Source organism: Trachurus japonicus, chromosome 13, assembly GCF_045865225.1.
Source record: "Trachurus japonicus isolate A0001 chromosome 13, Traja_1.0".
Taxonomy (NCBI): domain Eukaryota; kingdom Metazoa; phylum Chordata; class Actinopteri; order Carangiformes; family Carangidae; genus Trachurus; species Trachurus japonicus.
Window position 1 is genome coordinate 17844652 of NC_140919.1, and position 17253 is coordinate 17861904.

The following is a 17253-nucleotide window of genomic DNA, read 5'->3' on the forward strand; positions in this document are numbered from 1 at the left end:
TTTTTTATTATTTGACATCTAAACATTATTATATTTTTTCTATATAACAATTCAACATGTCTTAAACTGTTTTGCAATTACTCATTCCATTGTGCAATGGAAGTTCCTGGTCCTGTTGGCTTGAAGGTGGCACACATAGCACAGCAATTTTGATCATCAAAGACCAAAAAAAATAAAACATTTATTCAATTATATACCTCCTATCTTGTTTTTGATTTATATGCTTAATTAGCCTTTACTGGAGGCCTCCAGTATGTGAAGAGCCAGATCCCTCAAACCAGAAGACGTCAAAGCTCTCCAGGAGATATTCCTCAGAAGCCGTTCTAATGGGTGTGGAATATTTGCATGAGCTTGATTTGTCTGCTAACATGTTTGCCGTTATTAGGAAATTGCCTTATAAGTTCCGAGACAAGTGGAGAACTGCAGGAGAGACGCAACATGAGAGTTAGTGACATCACCAATTTTATTGAAAGACAAGTGAAAATCTTAACTGATCCAGTGTTTGGGAACATGTACAGGATGCACCCTCAGTGACGGTTAATAAAGGCATAAACAAATTCAGACCACCTCGTTCTGGAATCGAAGGAGCAAGCTTTGTCAACACGGTGGCTCCTGTGGAGAATAACTCTGGATTTGTGCCCTTAGTTGGAGAAAAGAACCCACAAAGAGAAGATAGGCTTCATAAGAGAAAATGGTGTCTGTTTCGGCTGTCTTGGACACATCAGCAAATATTGCAGAAAATTGATCTCCTGTGCAAAATGTGGTCTCCAACATCCAACTATACTTCACATTCCTCCAAAAGAAAAGGAAAAGAACTTCTGAGAAGAGGAAGGAGAATCAGAGGTGGCAGTAGACGGCACCTTGGTGTCAAGTGGGCTCACCGGGGCTGGTGATAATGATTGTATAAGCTTCCTGTTGTTCCTGTGCAGGTCAGCTCCAAGAAAGGAGGCAAGATCATCACCACTTATGCTTTCTTGGATCAAGGAAGTACAGCAGTCTTTTGCACAGAGGGACTGATGCTCAAGCTATGCCTCACAGGAAAGAGGTCGCACATCCTCTTAAGGACCATGGGCCAGGAGAAGGTTGTGAGTAGCATTGTCTCAGGACTGGAGGTTGCTGGTTTAGGAAGTACCAGCTTTTGTGAACTGCCAAAGACTTACACGCAGGAGCGTATGCCCGTCCACAGGGAGAACATTCCCAGAGAGAGGGATCTTCATGGTTAATTTGATATCGGTAGGCCTACATCTTCCTGTGATTGATGCAGATGTTGAACTGCTGATTGGGACAAATGTTCCTAAAGCTTTGGAACCACTGGAAGTCATTCACAGTGTAAATGGTGGACCTTATGCAGTCAGGACAATGTTGGGCTGGACTGTGAATGGAAACAGAGATTGTGAAGAACGAGAATTAACAGTATGGAGTCTCAGTTGTGAATCTGGAGGAAATTTGGCACCAACAGTTCAAGACGGATCTTCCTGAATGCAACACGGATGAGCAATCTGGAATATCAAGAGAAGAGAAGTATATTGGTCACACACTAACTCAACTAGGCTATAGGGAGTATGGCAATGGGTCAATTGCCAAAATGTTGAACTATCCCTTTAACCCTTACATACTGTTCGGGTCAAATTTGACCCGTTTTGACATTTCACAGCAGAAAAAATACCCTAAACATCATTCTTTTAGGCTGAAATTTTATGACTTTTCCTAAAGTGACCCAAAATACACAAAAATGAAAATATTTTTAAATTGTATACTTTTGAACAGGTGCTACAAATTTTTATACACTGAGGCTGTTTCGGGTCAAATTTGACCCGTATCTGTTTAGATGGATTTTCGATCCACCAGTGTGGGTCAAATCAAGGAAAATTGTGGTTTTAGGGAATCTTGAAACTGCGGAACTGTACAGGCCATGTTTGTGTGTATAATTTATGGGACAGTGGTGACAGAAACAGAGTTCAAGGGGGACTTTGACACTGTCACGAGAACTGCCTGTGTTCCCACCACATTTGCCCAGAGACAGACACCTGCTGGTCTTTGAGGGGGCATGGGGGAACCTCGAAACAGTGAAATAGTAAAACAGCATAGTAGTGATCATATATGGTGCACAAATGGAACAGAGGTCATCTGAGGTCAAGGGGTGCCTTGACACAGACACGAGATCTGCACCTGCAAGCACCTGCACCTGCAAGCACCTGCACCTGCAATGTAATAAAATAATCTATAAAGTAACAAATTTGAATCAATTTGCGTTGGGAGGGTGGTGGTGGGGGGTCATGACATAGAGGTTCCTGAGCTGCCATTTCAGTGACTGACATCATGGCAGCGAGACTTGGTACAACAGGCCCTTTATCTGATCTTCCAAAAGGAGGAGGTTGATAGTGATTTGGTGGAGGATGTGTCAGAGCAGGAAGACAACGCCAAAGAAAACCATATTATATATAAAGCAGGGAGAGTACATTTTTTTTATAATAAGCATTTTATTATTTAATGTTTTTGTGTTCTAAGTGGTAAATGTTGAATTAATATTGATAATTATGATTTCTTATGATATAGCATCTACCTTATAACATATAGCACCTAATGGTCGCAATTGTTAAACATGGTCATATTATGAATTCCAACAGTTTCACAATGTTCATGCCATTTTAAAATTCAATGAAATATATTTAAATCATTGTGGCTTTTATGTGTTTATGTCTTATGTAGAACAGGATGTAATACTGTGTAATAGTAGAAGTTTTTCTCCAAAAACGAGTGTTGTAAAACTTAAAAAATGCACTCTCCCTGCTCTCTGAATTTTTTTTTAACACTTAATCATACATTAATTTATGTGTCATATGCTATTTAAACATTCTAAATAGATCTGTAGTTTAAAATTCAATATAGACACTTACTATGAGGGAATTCTTGGTCCGGGTCAAAATTGACCCGAACCATACTGTGAAGGTATCAAATTTAAACAGTATGTAAGGGTTAAAGGAAATAAAAAAAACCCCGAGGGAAACCAATAAATCCAATTAGCCTCCATAGCGTAGCTCTGAGCAGTTCTAAAAATAGCTTGCACCGACAATTAAAGGTAACGAACCTACTGCTATGGCAATGGGCCAATTTGCCAAAATGTTGAACTATCCCTTTAAATCGGCTGTTTGTTAAGGGACAGATGCAATTAAGTTTGAATTTAATTTAGAGCGAGTCAGTGCGCTGACAGGAAATAGTCACGGTTTGTTAGATAGCCTTATGATAACAAAAATCATTCAAAAGATCCATAACCCAATGACTATCCAGCTGTTGTTAAATGTTTCTCGGCGTGTCATGTCAGTGGTGAACAGCTGGTAACAAGCGCATCATTTCGCACTGCAGAATACAAGCACAGAAGAAGAATAAAGCTCACCTCTGTCGATCCGCGTTTACAGTACGAGTCACTTTCACTGCAGCTCCTTCATTCACATGTAAGCCTTAAAGTCAACCTACCTGTGTGTGTTACAAAGGCATCCTTCTTACATTCTTCTTTCTTATCGTCATCATCATGTCCAGATCTGTATCGTGCAGCCACGCCCTCGTATCCTCTGATGGTGGTCTGTGCCATGGATGTATTAGGTCTGTGCAGGGGACAGTAATCCTTATCCCGGTTGAAACTGAAAGAAAACTGGCACGCCCCCGCCCAGCCCCCGCCGGTACGCTCGATTTCATTACCGAAAACCACCGCATGGGTGGAGTTTAAAGTTACTATTTAAATCCAGTTACCGAAAGCCTTTCTCTCTTTTTTTCTCCCTCTCTCTGTCTGGTGTAGTTAACAACAACAACAACAACAACAACAACAACAACAACAACAACAACAACAACAACACAAGTAATTTCACGAAATTAAACTTTATTCTTTTCACTGATTTCACTCGCCAACACAAGATTATCATTTTGACTGGTGCAAAGTAAGAAACACTGACACCAAAACCATCACTGACACCGAAAGGGAAATAATGATGAAAAAAGAGGAAGACCAAATTAAAATAGACATAATACAATTAGATAAAGTTGTTACAGTGTTGGTTTTGTAAAGGCTGTTGACAACTAAAAAAGAGCAGCCAGGCTAATGAAATACGTCAGAGCCCCAGGGTTTCTTTCTGCACCTTGCAACCCAACAGTGCATTTCCAGCTTCCACACACTCTGCCATACATGGGGCTGAAAAATAAAAAAATAAAAGACCAGGGAAGCGAGGATGAGAACTGTGACATGGTGCTGAAACAAAGACAAGTCAAACAGCTGATTTTAACCAGCACACACTGTTATAACTACTCATTATCATGTTTATTACCGTTCTGAGCACGGAGCCATGATGCAGCCTTCATAGCCAGGAGCTCCCACTCCTCCTTAGCATCCAACTTGAAAGCATGAAGCCAGATCAGAGCCAGAGTGGTGGCCCACACTTCCTGGTTCACCTGGTTCAGCCAATCAAACAAAATCACATGGGACAGAAAAGGTGACAGGAAATCAAAGAGAGCAAGTACTATATAAAGTACCTCAGGGGAAAAGGTAGCCTGATGTCACTGTTTAATACCAAAACAAGTCCCATTGTAGATGTGTGTCATTAAAGGTTACAGTAACCCACCGATGCAGGTTTTGCCTTGTCCACCTTCTTTCTGGTCTTTCCCAGTGCAGCAGCCAGACCTGGATCCAGCAGCCAGCAGCCAGACGCCATCTGGAGGGAAACCAGCTGCAGCAGAGGGTCTCTGACAGGCTGTTTGGGAGCGGTGTCCTTAACTGGATCACAATCCAAGGCTGAAGAAAAACGTTTGAGAAAGATAAATAGAGATAAAACGATCCCTGTATGATTCTCCTGTTTTAAGTTTCTCTGTCTCCTTCTGTCTGAGATTCCTTCGACATTGTGAAAAATTTCCTCATCCACATTGTCAGCATGTTAATCTGCAGAAATGTATTTATTGGAGAAGAAGGTCTGTCTGTACTAAATGTTAGCTTTCATATAATCAGTCAGTGAACAGTATAAGGACTCTTTTTATATTAATTCATTGCACAGGGTGACTTCATCCTCACATTCAAATAAAAGACAATAATCAATGAAATGTCACTGCTGAGTGAGGATAAAAAGACCGTAAGGTTTCAAATCTTGACTAGATTTTAGATTTTGTGTTTACATTTACTACATCCATTATTCATAGTACCTCAAAAAGCTGTTGTTGCTTACACCTACAGAAATCAGGCCCTTTGCAATTAAGCTCTCTGTCATCAACTGTGATATTAAGAGAAAAGAGAGGCCGGACAATGACAAAAACAGCAGAAATACAATAAACCGACAGATTAATCCACACACACCAAAGCACAAAGCAAAATCTTAAAACATTTACAGAACATTAATCAATGTACATTTAAATCAAACACAAGACAATAAACAATAAATTATATTTGAATAAAAATCCAAAGACTGTATAGACTAAAACATTGACTAATTGTACTCAATGGCTTCCTAAATAGCGTTTATTACATCCATTTTTATTTAACATTTATTTTTCCAGGTTTTCCCTTGAGAATAGATCTCTTTGGCCAGACCTGGCCACATCCATTATTATCATTACAAGGTGCACTCTCCAAATTCTCTTGATTATTATTCACATACGTAAATCATCACCATTTACATGTGGACATACAACAAACATACCACTGCCCCAGTTACACGTAGCCACTTTGTTTTGTAATCAGTCGTATCATGACCATAATCAGTGGTAGTGCAATAAAAATCCATATCAAGAACCTCATAAAAAACTTACTGTTATAAATCTATGGATATTCTCATTCATCCAAAAAAAGTTACTGTAATAAATGAGACCAAAGTAAAAACGTCTTAGTAAAAACTTACTAGTAATAAGTGGTAATAAAACCATATGAGACCATAGTCCATTCCTGAAACTAGATCAGTAAGCAATAGCAGCAAAAGGAAATTACGGTAACCATGACATACTTACCAGCTGACTCTCACAGAACAACATGACAGGGTCAGCAGATGTAGTGCGGCAGTAATGGAGGGTTTAGGGTTTAGGAAAGTGGGGTGTGCCAGGTGCTGGCTCTGAAGCACCTCCCTAACGGTAGCATAAGGCGCGTTTCCATTGCAGGAACTTCGGGGTAATTTTACGGGGCCAGCCCCGTTGGTGCGTGTTTCCACTGCAGGAACCTCCCACAGGGCCATTTACAGGAACTTTTACAGGGGCCAACTGAGTACCTACTCCAGGGTAGGTACTCCGTTCGGCCCTGAAAAGCTCCTGGGTGGGGCTCGAGGTTAACCCGGCGCTGATTGGCTAAAGCTAGAGCAGCTCTGACGCTACCAGAAAGCACCAAAACAACCGGCATTTTTAAAAGGGGGAGCAGAAGGGGAGCATTAGCCTAGCAGACACCGCTGTAAACAACAAGAAAACAGCAGGAAGATGTACGACAAATGGACCGACGATGAGGTGCAGGCATTGATTGCAGTCTACGGCACCGAGGAGATTCAGAGGGGGTTTGAGTCATCGCGGCGAAATGAAAATATCAGCGCACCTCGACACACTGGGGATCCATCACGCCGCAAAACAATGCCGTGAAAAGTAAAAAAAAATAAAAAAACTCAAGCAGGATTACAATCAACCGCCATGTGCACAAACACACAAACCAGAAACGCGGCTACCGCCTCAGCTCCTTCCATCCTTCTTCGTTGTTGTTATGATTTTTGTGCATGTGCTTGTGACCTGCCTGGGTGACGTCACGGTCGAAACTGTCGCACAGCGATTAAGCGGCGATCGAAACTCATGACGTCACCGCGGGGTCCTACTCTGCAGTGGAAACACGGCCACTGAGAGGGCCGAGTGAGAGGACGGTTCCTGTAGAAGTTCCTACCCCCTCCCTTTACCAGGAACTCCTGCAGTGGAAACACGGCTATAGTGTGTGAATGATCACTCTCGCTTGTCTAACTACATCACTCTTATACTCTGCCTGGAGAGGCTGCAAGTAGTTGTGTTTCCCCATATCTTCATATTGTCACCATTTTTTGGAGTCTGGACTTGCACTTCCCCCTCCTTGAACCGTGGTGGAGGGGTTTAAGCACCCGAATGACCCTAGGAGCTATGTTGTCGGGGGCTTAATGCCCCTAGTAGGGTCTCCCAAGGCAAACAGGTCCTAGGTGACGGGTCAGACTAAGAGCGGTTCCAAAACCCCTTATGAACGGCATATCATCAAAGAAGACCACGTCGCCCGGATCGGCGTTACTGGGGCCCCACCCTGGAGCCATGCACAGAGTTGGGGCTCGCAGGCGAGTGCCTGGTGGCCAGGTCTCTGCCCATGGGACCCAGCCGGGCTCAGCCCGAAGGAGCGACGTGGGCCCACCTTCCAGTAGGCCTACCACCCACAGGAGGGATCACAAGGGGTCGTTGCCGTGTGTTTTGGGTGGCAGCCGTGGGCGGGGGCCCCGGCGACCCAATCCCCGGACAACGACTCTGGCTTTAGGGACATGGAATGTCACCTCGCTGCGGGGGAAAGAGCCTGAGCTTGTGCGGGAGGTTGAGCGGTACCGGCTAGAGAAAGTCGGGCTCACCTCCACGCACAGTTTGGGCTCCGGTACCCAACTCCTTGAGAGAGGCTGGACTCTCTTCCACATGAGAGGCGGCGAGCTGGTGTGGGCTCTCTGGTGCCTATCGCGGTGGCAATCCCCGAACCCGGTGGTGGACACCAGAAGTAAGGGATGCCGTCAAGCTGAAGAAGGAGTCCTACCGAGCCTGGCTAGCTCGGGGGACTCCTGAGGCAGCTGATACCGGCAGGCCAAGCGGACGGCAGCCCGGGCAGTCGCTGAAGCAAAAACTCGGGTCTGGGAAAAGTTCGGGGAGGCCATGGAGGAGGACTACCGGTCTGCCTCGAGGAAATTCTGGCAAACTATCCGACGCCTCGCGAGGGGGAAGCAGTGCTCCGCCAACACTGTTCACAGTGGAGAAGGGGAGGTGTTGACCTCGACTGGAGATATTGTCGGGCGGTGGAAGGAATGCTTCGAGGACCTCCTCAATCCCACTGACACGCCTTCCATAGAGGAAGCAGAGGCTGAGGACTCAGAGGTTGATTCATCCATCACCCAAGCTGAAGTCACTGAGGTAGTCCGGAAGCTCCTCGGTGGCAAGGCACCGGGGGTGGATGAGATCCGCCCTGAGTACCTCAAGTCTCTGGATGTTGCGGGGCTGTCGTGGCTGACACGCCTCTGCAGCATCGCGTGGCAGTCGGGGACAGTGCCTCTGGACTGGCAGACCGGGGTGGTGGTCCCTCTCTTCAAAAAGGGGGACCGGAGGGTGTGTTCCAACTATCGGGGGATCACACTCTTCAGCCTCCCGGGGAAAGTCTATTCTAGGGTACTGGAGAGGAGAATTCAGCCGATAGTCGAACCTCGGATTCAGGAGGAACAATGCGGTTTTCGTCCTTGCCGTGGAACGCTGGACCAGCTCGATACCCTCCGCAGGGTGCTCGAGGGCGCATGGGAAGTTTGCCCAACCAGTCCACATGTGCTTTGTGGACTTGGAGAAGGCTTTCAACCGTGTCCCACGTGGCATCCTGTGGGAGGTGCTCCGGGAGTATGGGGTCGGAGGCCCTCTGCTGAGGACTGTACGGTCCCTGTATGACCGGAGCAGGAGCTTGGTTCGCATGGCGATCTACATTCCCACCCTCACCTATGGTCATGATACAAGCGGTCGAAATGAGTTTCCTCTGCAGGGTGGCGGGGCGCTCCCTGAGAGATAGGGTGAGGAGCTCTGTCACCCGGGAGGAGCTCGCTTTTTATTTGAGTAATTAAATAAGACACAATTAATAACAGCAGATTTTGCGGACTGAATTGATTACCTCGGACAGGTAGAGTACATCCAATATAGCCTCGGTCATCATTCCCTTTAAGTTCACCTGTCACATTGAGATAAAAAACAAGTGCATTAAATAAAACACAAGACACAATGAATTATATTTTTGAATAGAAATCCAAAGACTGTAAAGCCTTAAAAAATGACTGAATTAGTTTCCTTAATAGTCTTTATTACATCCATTGCTAACATTACAAGGTACACACTCCAAATTCTCTTAATTATTACTACAGTATCACTGTCTTTGTTGTAGTCATATTAAGAGAAAAAGACCAGAAGTATATTAGACAAAAACATAAGCTACCCAACAGTGTAATCCATGAACACTAATAGGACTGTTCAGTCACCACACTGAATTCATATTTTTGATTTGAGTAATTACATTAGTCACAATTAATAGATTGAATTGATTACCTCGGCGAGAAAGAGTACATCCAAGATCATTCCCTTTTAGTTCTGTCACATGAGATAAAAAACAAGTGGTAAATTAGACAACAGCAATGAAAGCAATAATACAAGGAGGCAACACTTTATGAGCAAACACAAAGCACAAACCAAACTGTGCCAAATCCAGGTGTGTCTGACCATTGTGACTACTCAGACACTCCTGGATTAATCAGTTTGTCCAATAAAGTAAGACAGGAAACAAAGGAGCAGCATTAAGTTCAGGAAGTTATGGAGCTGTGTAAAGAGCCCATTCTGGCTACTATTGGCTGGTCCGAGGTAAACAGGAAGTCATTGTCAAACCCGTCAAAATTTCTCAAATTAATTAAAGTAGAAGTAAGCGATCTGGTCATTTTGGCTAACTTCTTGTCAGCCGATGGAGTTAGCAGCCCCCGCCCTCGTCCCTACGTCACCACATTCAAGCGCATCCCTTGGCTGCACACACAGAGAGGACCGATGATTTTTTTAATGCTTAAAGGGACAACAAGGAGTTTTGGAAAAGCGAAGCGTTTTCACACTACATTTATGAGCCTCCGCGCGCACCGTAGAATTCTTCAACCGGCGCAAGATGGACTCATATTTTCATTCATCAATAATTAAAGTCAGAGGTTCAAAGAGGTTCAGTTACCGTCGTAGTTCCGACCATAAACGGCAATACGGCGGGGTTATTCTCATGAGCGTCCGCGAAACCGAAAGTAAGGAAACGCTGGTCGGCTCGCCCAGCATTTCCACCATTAATTAAAATAACAAAATAACGATAGAGACAAAACGATATATTTATCGAAAATGGAGCCATTAACAAGTGTGGGTAGCGTACATTCATCCACATTAACGTGAGACTTGTTTATAACCAAATAGAAACTCCTCGTTGTCCCTTTAAATCAATACTGGTAAAGCACCCCCTAAACGCTCCCTGGATGTTTTTTTGTTTTTTAAATAAGCATTCTCCAAAATTTTACCTTTAATTGTTACTCACATCAATCATCAGACTCTATGTATTTAGTTGTCATGTTAAGAGAAAAAGAGCAGTAGTGTATTAGACAGCAGAACAGTGTAATCCATGAAAATCAAGCGGACTGTTCAGTCACCATAATGAATTCATATTTTTTATTTACGTAAGTAATTAAATAAGTCACAATTAATAACAGCAGATTTGTAGAATGAATTGATGATTACCTCGGACAGGTAGAGTACATCTAATATCGCCACGGCGATCATTCTTTATGAGTGCACCTGTCACAAGTGGTACATGAGACAACAGCAATGAGAGCGACAATACAAGGAACCAACAGTTTAATCCACAAACACCAATAGATCTTTACTGGAAGAATTGACATTATTTCACTTCAATAATTAAATAATTCTGAATTAATAATTGTGGATTTGCAGACTTAATTTACTGTACACAGTAACATTTGAACTGAATTATTAGATTTAGGTTCAATTTTATTGGAATCCAGCAGAATCCAAATGAATAATCTACAATTCAGATGATGCTGTTCACTCTCAGATCAGTATCAGATCAAGTACAATATGGAAACTGGTCCTTAAATATACATTTGAATTAGTTGTGATTCTATAAAATAATATCTGTGTAAGAAAATTTCAAATAGTTTCAAATAGTGACACACAACTCAGCCCATAAATATCCAGAGAAATATTTTATCACTAAATATCTGAAAATCAGTGTTACTCAACAAAATGCTTACTCACTTAAAGGGATAGTTCAACATTTTGGCAAATTGGTCCATTGCCATAATCCCTATAGTCATAGCAGTAGGTTCGTTACCTTTAATTGTCGGTGTAAGATATTTTTAGAACAGCGGAGCAGAGCCGCGAGCTGCTCAGAGCTATGCTATGGAGGCTAATGGGATTTCTTGGTTTTCCTCATCACACTCATCAAATACACAATCCAACAACTCCAAAACGCTCTGGTGGACAAGTTGTGACCTGCACATTCACCACACTATGAGATAATAATGGAACGTTACAAGACAGAGCCGTTTACAAGGTAAATACAGAGACTGCTTGCTGAAAAACTGTCCCTGAACGCAACGCATATCAGCGGTTTTGCATGAATTTACCTCTAAAACAACTATGTTCCATAACGTTTTGTCATTATCTCATAGCGTGGTGAATGTGCAGGTCACAACTTGTCCACCAGAGCGTTTTGGAGTTGTTGGATTGTGTATTTGATGAGTTTGAAGAGGGAAACCAAGAAATTCCAATAGCCTCTGTAGCGTAGCTCTGAGCAGCCTGCCACTGCGCACCGGTGTCTAAAAATAGCTTACACTGACAGATAAAGGTAACGAACCTACTGCTATGACTATAACGATTATGGCAATGGGCCAATTTGCCAAAATGTTGAACTATCCCTTTAAGTTTACTACAATAATACCTGAAACAATATAAGATCTGCTCTGACATACTGAAAATAATAAGTATGACTGTGGTGTGCAGGCGTCTACTTACCATACTGTTGACTGCTCTGCTTTGGTTTCCCCCATGCTAGCCTAAATAAAGATGATATGCCACTAGATTTTGCTTTTCCTGAGGAGAGAGCAGAACAAGCAAATGCAGAATAGTTTCTGAATAAACTCTGTAATGTAATCCAGATTAAGCAAGATGCCACCTAGTGGAAAACTTCAGAGATGTTTCAAGGACTGTAATCATTTTATGTTTTGTGCACATTATGAGCACATACGTACACTGCTTACGTACACACATGCACACAGGCACGCATGCACACACAAAAATAAATTAGCTCACTGACTGGTTGTCCATTAATAACTGTATGACAGACATATTCCACTTTCAGATGTGCTTGATATCAATGTCAGACCAAACATATCAGAGCAAACCTAACTCATGTAGAGTATTTCACATTATCGCTGCAAAAAATTGAAAAATTTCTGCCACTGAAATGTGTCCTTTCCTCCATATTTCATCAGATTACTATATTTACAGCAATACACAGGTCCCATTCAACTTTGTACTTACTGGACGGAGAATTACACTGCTTCGATCCAGATCTGTTCCATGTCACTGGTAAGGAGCGGAAAGGAAAGGTTAGAAATGAGACACACCTTGGAGCTGTGTGGTGGAGGGAAATCAAACAAAGGAGAGACTGGAAGGAGGTCTGATCGACATCATCACCTCATGAGAGGAGAATTGAATCTCTGGAGCAGGCGGACCTGTTCCTGCTCAGACTCTGTGGTTGCTCGCAGGTCGGAGGACACCTACCGGCAGATAAGTCCCTCTTCAACCCAAAACGCTCCTGGCTTCTCCCCTGTCTGACCCGAAGACCTACTCATCGGTCTATCAGACTCAGCCATGGTGAGCTGCAGTAACTTTAAAGGAGTGGGTGATGCACTTACTGAGTGGTGGAACATTTCTGCGCAGCAGAGGTCCTAGAATCGGTTTGCCTTTGACTTTGGTCACAGCAATGAAGGCAGTGTAGGAGCTGCTCACTCCTGATTGGACACTGAGCTTCACCACCTTTTCGTTCACTCCTCCATCTCTCCGTCCTCTGTGCTCTCTCTCCTGCATCTCCAGGGAGCGAATCAGAGTCCGAGCACCCAACCTGTGGACTGTTAATCTGCAGACAGGACAGAGGAGTGAACGCAGGTGGAATTTCTTGTATATAAGTCAAATATAGAGATATGCAGCATCTCTAGCCGATCTTGCTTTTGTTGTGGCTGTTTTCTAACAATAGTTTTACCCCGTGTCCACCGCAGGTTTGAGACTGAAGCGGAGCTGGTTCTCAGAGTGATGACCTGTCAGGCTGTACTTCACCGTCACCAAACCTTCTGATGCTGTTGAACTCTGAGAAAGTTTCACACTGTTAGAAACCATGTTAATTGTTGTAAACAAACCACAGATTCTGCATTTTAAAAAAAAAAGAAAAAAAGAGAGAAGATTAGGATGAAGATTTTATTCTGTAGGTAATGGGGGCAGGACTAGATAAGCTTTTGCTTCTCCTGCTTTCCCTTTCAGCCGTGTGTACTGTATTATTTGAACTAAGATGAAGTGTGATGATGATGATTTAATTGACATGCCCGAAATAAACAAATAAATTAATTAATTAACTAGTTTGACACTAAGTGGTAGAAATTTTCAAGGGGGTAAGTTTGCTGCTTCCTGATACACAGTAATGTTGTGTCTCCAATTCATTAAATGTAACAGCTGAAATAAATCAAACAGAGGTATTTCACTGTGAGTTGGTGCTGCTCCTACCTGTCCAGTGAGCTGGGCATAAACCAGTGACCTTTGACCCAGGAAAAGTGTTGTGTTTGTTGGAGAGAGAACAGTGACAGACACTCCTTTTGGTAAATCCCATGTGACTGAGATGTCCTGCACAGCTGGCTGCAGGGCAAACCGCAGCGACTGTATCACCTGATGGGGAAAAAAATAAATGTATCTGTTTGGGAGACATTTTGAGCCCTTTTTTTAAACAAAAAATAATGGTTACATTTTTGAAGATATTTTTCAACCACATTTCTTTTCTTACTTTAGGTTGCATCCTGTCCTTTCCTGTGATGAACTGGGCGTGACCTCCTCCTTCCTTGGCAATCCCATTGATGAGAGCAGAGCTGGCTCCTTCCCCGATCCCAAAAGAGAAACACCTGAAATACAGAAGTTTTGTTTTTAAGACATACTACACTACAACATGGGTCAAACTGTGAGATTGTGTTTTTGTTTCACCTGTGGGAACCTGAATTCTTCTTCACCAGATTGATCACGTCTCTGGTGTTGCCCACTTCACCGTCAGTGAAGACAAAGAGCTGGAGAGAAGAGTTTACACATGAGTTACATAACATCACATCATGTCACTGAAGTAACACAGCTGTTGTGTTGTGTTTATGGTGATATGCATGTCTGTGTGAGGTGTGTTTTACTTGTCTGGGTTGACTGGGAATGCAGGGCTGGCTGTAAATATGTTGGAGGGGCTCCAGGATCTCTGTTCCTCCTAGATTAGCCTTCATCTTCTGGACCTTCTTCACAGCCTTTTTCATGGAGCTCTGGCTGTACTCCACACTCTTACTGCCATCACACAAACGAATGAACACATGCACAGTCATGAAAGACTGATTACAATGTGGCATGAACCCACATCTCCTGGGTAATAGTCATTTGCTCTAACCAGTCACCCAAAAGGATATCCCTGTGGCCAAGTAGCCAGGGCAGATGATCAATTGGAGCCATAGTGACAGGACCACCACTGTCACAACAAAGTTGCAAAGTGACATAAAAAGTGACTTACGGGAACATGTTTTCAAACCACGACCCGAAACTGTAGATGTTGAAATAGCAGCCCATTGGTAAACTCTTCAACAGCAGCAGTAGAGTATCCTGAAGATAGAAGAGTAGTCAATAGTGAAGTTTACTGTGAGAGGTAAACTATAAATGATTATATGATGCCTTAACACTTGTCGAATACCCTGGCACTGGCAATACGAGTCAGATGACTCTTGCCGTGGTTCATAGGTGAGTCCATGCTCCAGGATTGATCCATCAAGAACACAAACTCTCCACTTGAGGCGCCTGAAGACATCACAGACTGAGGGAACTCAGGGTACAGACTCAGCATCACGACTGGATCACCCATCAGAGTGCCTGAAACACATCATACGTGTTGGAGAATGAACTCTTTCAATTCAAAATAACATCTTGAGTAGTTTTCTCTCACCAGACTGGGCAGAGGCCTGTCCTGCCTCCACCACAGCAGAGGGCTGGTGGGCGTCTTTGTAATAAATCAGAAGTTCAACATCTCTGTCAAACTTGTGTCCTGCAGCCAACTTCACCTGGAGTTCACAAAAACAATCATAAACATCAGATATGTCTTCCTAATGTTGAGGAACAGCCACACACAGCAGACACATCAGCAGTCTACCTACCGTGGCCTGGGTCTGTTCTGTGTTGAGGTACTGGACCGGGTCCAGGGAACAGTTGGACTCTACTTTAGAGACTGGACGAGGAGAGGACACTCGGGCAGAAAAAGACAGACTGTAGGGAACCAGAGAGGCTGGAACAGAAGTCACCTGGACACTGGCACCTTCACTACCTGTTTAGAAACCAATTTAGAAACTAGACTTTTAAATTGAATATTGCATTTAAACATCTGGCGTAGGGAAAAGCTACCACTGAAAAATGAGAAGAGTCTGGTTGTGCTTAAGGACAGTCAGAGGATAAAGGTGCAAGGATTCATCCACTGGATGTTATGGATACCTGTGTCAGTTCATGGATGGCAAACCATCAAACCATTCTGAAGATACTTCATCTAAACTTAATTTGGAGCCAAAAATAAATAAATAAATCCATAAATAAATCCATAAATAAAGGATTGAATGAATGAATGAATGAAAAATGTGTCGGTGGCGGGATGGTGTGCTTATAACTCATCCTGAGGATATTTAAAATAAAACTTCCCCAAATAGCTGAGATGATGATGATAGGCTACTGACTGACATCCAGTGAAGCACCCAGTTGGCATGGCTGAAATACATTTTACACTTCATCTCAATTTCAGCCAAAAGTGTTTAAGAATAAAGGTGAAAGTATTCTACCCACTATATGTTAATGTCAATATTGATTTCACCCCCAAAAAAATTCCAGATGCCTTTGCAACAGAGCAACTAGCAGGTGTTTGAGCTTGAGAACTTTGTGGTTGCATCAAGTACAAAGTGCACCATCCACCCACTGCTCAGACATGAAACCAGCTTGCAGTGTTGGTTGGATTTCCTACCCTGAGGTTGGTAGCGAGGGTTGAGCACAGCAGCAGAGCAAAACCTCAGCCCGTCATCAGCCTGCACAGCCAGCTCAGTGACGTACTCCAGCCTGATGGAGGCGCTCTCTCCTGGAGGCAGACTGCCCACACTCAGAGTGAATATATCTGGACTCTGCTCACTCTCCTCCAACATGAAGGCCTGCTGACCAGAGCTCAGAGCATCATCGTACTCCTCACGAGCCTGGAGCACAGAGGACACACGTCAACAACATCCACATCAGTGTTTACTGTCTCTTTAGGATCTTTAACAGTGAGATAAACCTCCAGTGTCCAGCTCACCTGCTGCTTCTCCTTCACCTCAGCTACAACCTCTGTCTGTCCAATCTTAGCACTGAAATGACAGACAGCAGCATCTCCAGGCAGAGGGAAGACAAAAACAGCCTCTATTGGTTTGTCCTCCTTGTTCTCGTAGTTCAGGGTGGAGACCACTGTAGCCACATGGTCCCTCACCTCCAGCTCCACCTCAATGCTCTTCAGAGGAACTGACAGAGACATGGACGGAAAAACAATGATGAGCATAAAGACAGAATGAAAACTGTTGCATGATCTGTAAAAACATTTGGAGAAAGATATTTTCTAACAGCTCTAGTACCTGGTTTCTTCTCAACACTTATTAGACCATAGCAGTCCATTGTACCTGTGCAAAGGACATGTGACATGTGACAGTGGATTACAGATGCTCAGCGGTCAGAAAGGTACTTAAAAGTTCATTGTGTTTAACAAGATTTTAATCACTAGGAGTGTCATGCATCATGCATCATGCATATAGAGGACTGGAATAGGGACTTTAACAAATCAAGTCATTCACATGTTTAGGTATGTTTTCTGAGTCCCATCTGAAAAAAAGAGATCTGTACCTGGTTCCCTCTTGGCAGTTAGTAAACCACAGTAGCACCTCATTCTACCTATGCAACAAGGAACAATGACATATAAGAGCTTTCTGTAGGTTGAATTTAAAAGGTGCATTCTCAGCAGCATGAAATGAAGAAATAAACAAGCTCTTCAGAGGAACTGACAAGAGACGTGGACAGAAAAATGATGATGAGCATTAAGAATGAAAACTGTTGTATGATTATGTCTCTGTTGTTATTACAGTCAATGAAATCCTCTTAACTTTTTCATGAATACAAAGAGCTGATGGTAGAAAT

The 17253-nt window shown here is 43.2% G+C and overlaps 3 protein-coding genes across 3 annotated transcripts in view; all 3 read right to left on the reverse strand.

Moving 5' to 3' along the window:
• LOC146975804 (von Willebrand factor A domain-containing protein 5A-like) overlaps positions 1-16742 on the reverse strand; it is a 51967-nt gene extending 35225 nt beyond the window's left edge. The window contains exons 1-10 of the mRNA XM_085795042.1: positions 16698-16742; positions 16385-16587; positions 16064-16286; positions 15216-15382; positions 15008-15122; positions 14759-14934; positions 14582-14670; positions 14217-14361; positions 14023-14102; positions 13829-13943 (exon numbers count right to left, since the gene is read on the reverse strand). Of these exons, the coding sequence (XP_085651168.1) occupies positions 13829-13943; positions 14023-14102; positions 14217-14361; positions 14582-14670; positions 14759-14934; positions 15008-15122; positions 15216-15382; positions 16064-16286; positions 16385-16587; positions 16698-16737 (1353 nt within the window). The 5' untranslated portion in view covers positions 16738-16742. The remainder of the gene's footprint in view (positions 1-13828; positions 13944-14022; positions 14103-14216; positions 14362-14581; positions 14671-14758; positions 14935-15007; positions 15123-15215; positions 15383-16063; positions 16287-16384; positions 16588-16697) is intronic.
• The window catches only part of LOC146975807 (von Willebrand factor A domain-containing protein 5A-like), a 33323-nt gene that overhangs the window by 2579 nt on the left and 13491 nt on the right, over positions 1-17253 (reverse strand). The gene's annotated exons all lie outside the window — the stretch shown is intronic.
• Positions 4041-4782, reverse strand: LOC146975808 (von Willebrand factor A domain-containing protein 5A-like). Its single transcript, XM_085795053.1, has 3 exons — positions 4611-4782; positions 4317-4440; positions 4041-4183 (listed from the first exon to the last, which is right to left on the reverse strand). The coding sequence occupies exons 1-3, from the start codon at positions 4698-4700 to the stop codon at positions 4104-4106; spliced, it is 294 nt and encodes a 97-aa protein (XP_085651179.1). The 5' UTR covers positions 4701-4782; the 3' UTR covers positions 4041-4103.